Consider the following 3337-nt stretch of genomic DNA (forward strand, 5'->3'; position numbering starts at 1 on the left):
CTTTATTATTATTGGCATTATAAAACTTTGTCAATCAGTTAAAACATGATGCACCTACAAATGACACTAATTTTCTCCTTGAAATAAAAGTGTCCTGTACATCCAAATTCTGCCATAGTAACAAGAAATCATTACTCCTGAATTGTCAGTTACCCAAGGTGTATAGAATTATTGCAGAAAAATAATATTTCTTTATGGTGGATATCAATCTAATTATGTGGGTTACAGCAGTTGGGGAAATAAGTAAACGTCCTGAAATCTCCTAAAGTCCTGGTGGCAATATTTGAATATCCTCTGCAATTTGAGAATGGCCATTATGGACGTTTATAAACATTTACCTGCATTAAAGCAACAGGGAAGCTGACAATAGGGAAGAGGGATTTTTTAGTAAGCTCTTTTGTAAGGGTAGTAGCAGTTAGTGACCATAGTGATGTTAGTTTGTTAGTGATGTTAAATAAATAATTTCCCTTTTGGAAGGGGGCGGGAGGGTCTGGTGCGATGCAGCATTAATTTGCAGACCCGGTAGTAAGTAGTTTGAGAGGCTTCCAGGTAGAGATGGTGGTGGTCCCCCTGCTTTACCTTACAATTATGGACAAGCAGCTATTGTTTGCTTTGCTGTTGTGAACAGGGGGACTATTATTATTATTATTACATAGTATTTATATAGCGCCAACAGTTTGCGCAGCGCTTTACAATATAAGGAAGACATTACAGTTACAATACAATTCAAGACAAGATGGTAAGGAGGGCCCTGCCCCTGAGGGCTTACAATCTAAAAGAGGAGGGGGAAATGATACATGAGGTAGCTGTGGGAATGAATTATGTGAGAATGTGAAGGTTCAGTGGTTAGGTTGCGGTGGGATAGGCTTCCCTGAAGAGATGAGTCTTTAGGGAACGCCTAAAGGCAGTCAAGGTGGGAGATAGACGGACAGGTTGGGGTAAAGAGTTCCAGAGGATGGGAGAGACTCTAGAGAAGTTCTGGAGGCGAGTATGGGAGGAGTGGACAAGGGAGCTGGAAAGCAGGAGGTCAATGGATGAGCGGAGGGGACGGTTAGGGTGATACTTTGAGACAAGGTCTGAGATATATCCGGGGGCGGAGTTGTGGATGGCTTTATACAGTATGTGACTGTTAATATTTTGAATTTTATCCTCTGGGCGAGTGGAAGCCAGTGGAGGGATTGGCAGAGGGGGGATGCAGACACTGAGCGGTTGGTAAGGTGAATGAGTCTGTGGGCTGCATTCATGATAGACTGAAGGGGGATATCCTGTGTAGTGGAAGGCCAATGAGGAGGGACTACTGAGAAAAGTGATGTTGAGAAACATGGATGGACTAGAGTTGCGCATTTACATTGTCACGTCCACACCCAGAACTCCCAGAGCTGGATCTGTCCTGACAACCTGAGAGAGACATGTTTAGTGTGGCTGGTGTCAGAGTTGCCAACTTGTCAAATAATCCTGTAAGTGCATCTCATGTGACCGAATAAGCAGTAGCCTAACATTCCTGCCAACAGCAATGCTCAAAGCTTTATAGAGACTCACTAAAAGTGTATTTTAAAATGTTATACCTGGAAAGAAGCATAAGGATACTTACCTGTCTTGCTGCCTGCACCGCCAAACATAATTCAGCCAAAAAATGGTTTTCAGGAAACTTGACACTTACATGAGTGTTGACCTCCTATGCCCCCAACTATGCTAAATGGTTCCTTACCTAACACAGTAGTGACAGAGAGGTTGACGGGAGGAATCAGTCAGTGCTGCAGGAGGTACAATCTTTGTGGTGTGCTGTGATGTGGTGATCTGCAGTGTGACACAGTGGGCTGCGAAAAAATACAGAAGTGCGCACCGCATGTCATACCTGCGTTGTGGTGTAAACATGGCATGCACAAGACAATTGTTTTCTATGTGCCCTAGTGGTGACTGGCATTGTTCAGTTGCTGAAAGACACCAGTCAATGCATATAGTGTGAATGGGCCCTCAATGGTATATTTGATAGATCAAGTGGAAGCAAATAATAGACGTTCATGGGTAGGGTTTACATACCCTTTAATTTCTGAGGGGAGTTGTAGAGATGCTGTAAATAGTGAAAAGATTAGACTCATAATGCAGTCTTACATTTATTTACCCATCTTCCATTCCACATAAGCGTTCGAAATTACCCCATGTGCCATTTTGAAATAAAAGAGAAAAAAACAATATGAACTTGAAAAAAGGCTTTGCTTTTTTTTTCTTCAGACCATTAAACCCATATCTTTTGTCACACCGTGTTTCCATCTACTTAGCCTTATAACTAACTGAAGTTTCTCAGAATGTTGGAGAATAATGGTTGTATGTTGTATACTCAAGTTGTATTTGATTTATTTATTTTTCACTTCCAGGATGAATTCCACACACGTCTGCGATTTATTCGGAGAGGGCTGGTTGCCATGGCGAATGCTGGACCTCATGACAATGGCAGCCAATTTTTCTTTACACTTGGCCGTGCTGATGAGCTTAATAACAAACATACTATATTTGGGAAGGTTAGAAGGCGGCCTGATGGAGTCTGTTCTCTGTTCTGTTTTTTTATGCACTTTCTTTGTACTGGAGCAAAAAACGTATATAGTTTTATATAGTTTAAAATACGAGTGAGATTCAAAAAGTAAAGGCAAAATACATTTAACAGCTTTAATAGAAGTACCTGTGAACGCTTGAACATTTCACTCTTCCACATAATCCCCATGTAAGATGATGCACTTGTTATATTGTTCAACTAGCTTCTGTATTCCTACAGAGAAGAAGCTTTTTAATTGCTGCTGAAGCCAGGTGTGCACCGCTTCCTTGACTTCATTATCTGAGGTGAACCTGCGAACCGCAGAGCGCCTCCTTTCGTTTGCTCTCCAGCTCGTAATGGTGCACCCATGTCTTGTTGCCGGTGACAATTCTTTCCAGAATACTCTGGTCTTCTTCATACAGTCTCAAGAACTGGGTCGCAACCTCCACGCAATTTAAACCTTTCTACCCACTCAAACTTTTTGTTGATTCATGGTGCTATAACCATACTGAACCAACACCCGATGGTGAATTTCCACTGGTTTTACTCCCTCTGCCCAAAGAAAGTGCCCTATGGCACACTGTTCTTTGATAGTGCAGTCTCGCAACAGAGCGTTCATGCTTTTGTCCACTTGACTACCACTCAACTAAAGTCCAAGTGCTGTCCTGCGCATGGTCGAACTATCCAACAGGCTATGTAAATATGCGGCATTGTGCAAGCTTCTCTCTGTTCTGGTTACCACGTAATTTATAAATTGCCTTTACTTTTTGATTCTTGTGAAAGTGTGTATAAATAATTTATTTATAT

General features: G+C 41.7%; 1 protein-coding gene across 1 annotated transcript in view; it reads left to right on the forward strand.

The window, feature by feature from the left end:
• The window catches only part of CWC27 (CWC27 spliceosome associated protein homolog), a 157823-nt gene that overhangs the window by 10360 nt on the left and 144126 nt on the right, over window positions 1-3337 (forward strand). The window contains exon 4 of the mRNA XM_018569332.1: window positions 2376-2519. Coding sequence (XP_018424834.1) covers window positions 2376-2519 — 144 coding nt within the window. The remainder of the gene's footprint in view (window positions 1-2375; window positions 2520-3337) is intronic.

The sequence above is a fragment of the Nanorana parkeri genome, unplaced genomic scaffold (genome assembly GCF_000935625.1).
Source record: "Nanorana parkeri isolate BGI_ZX_2015 unplaced genomic scaffold, ASM93562v1 scaffold1323, whole genome shotgun sequence".
Classification (NCBI taxonomy): domain Eukaryota; kingdom Metazoa; phylum Chordata; class Amphibia; order Anura; family Dicroglossidae; genus Nanorana; species Nanorana parkeri.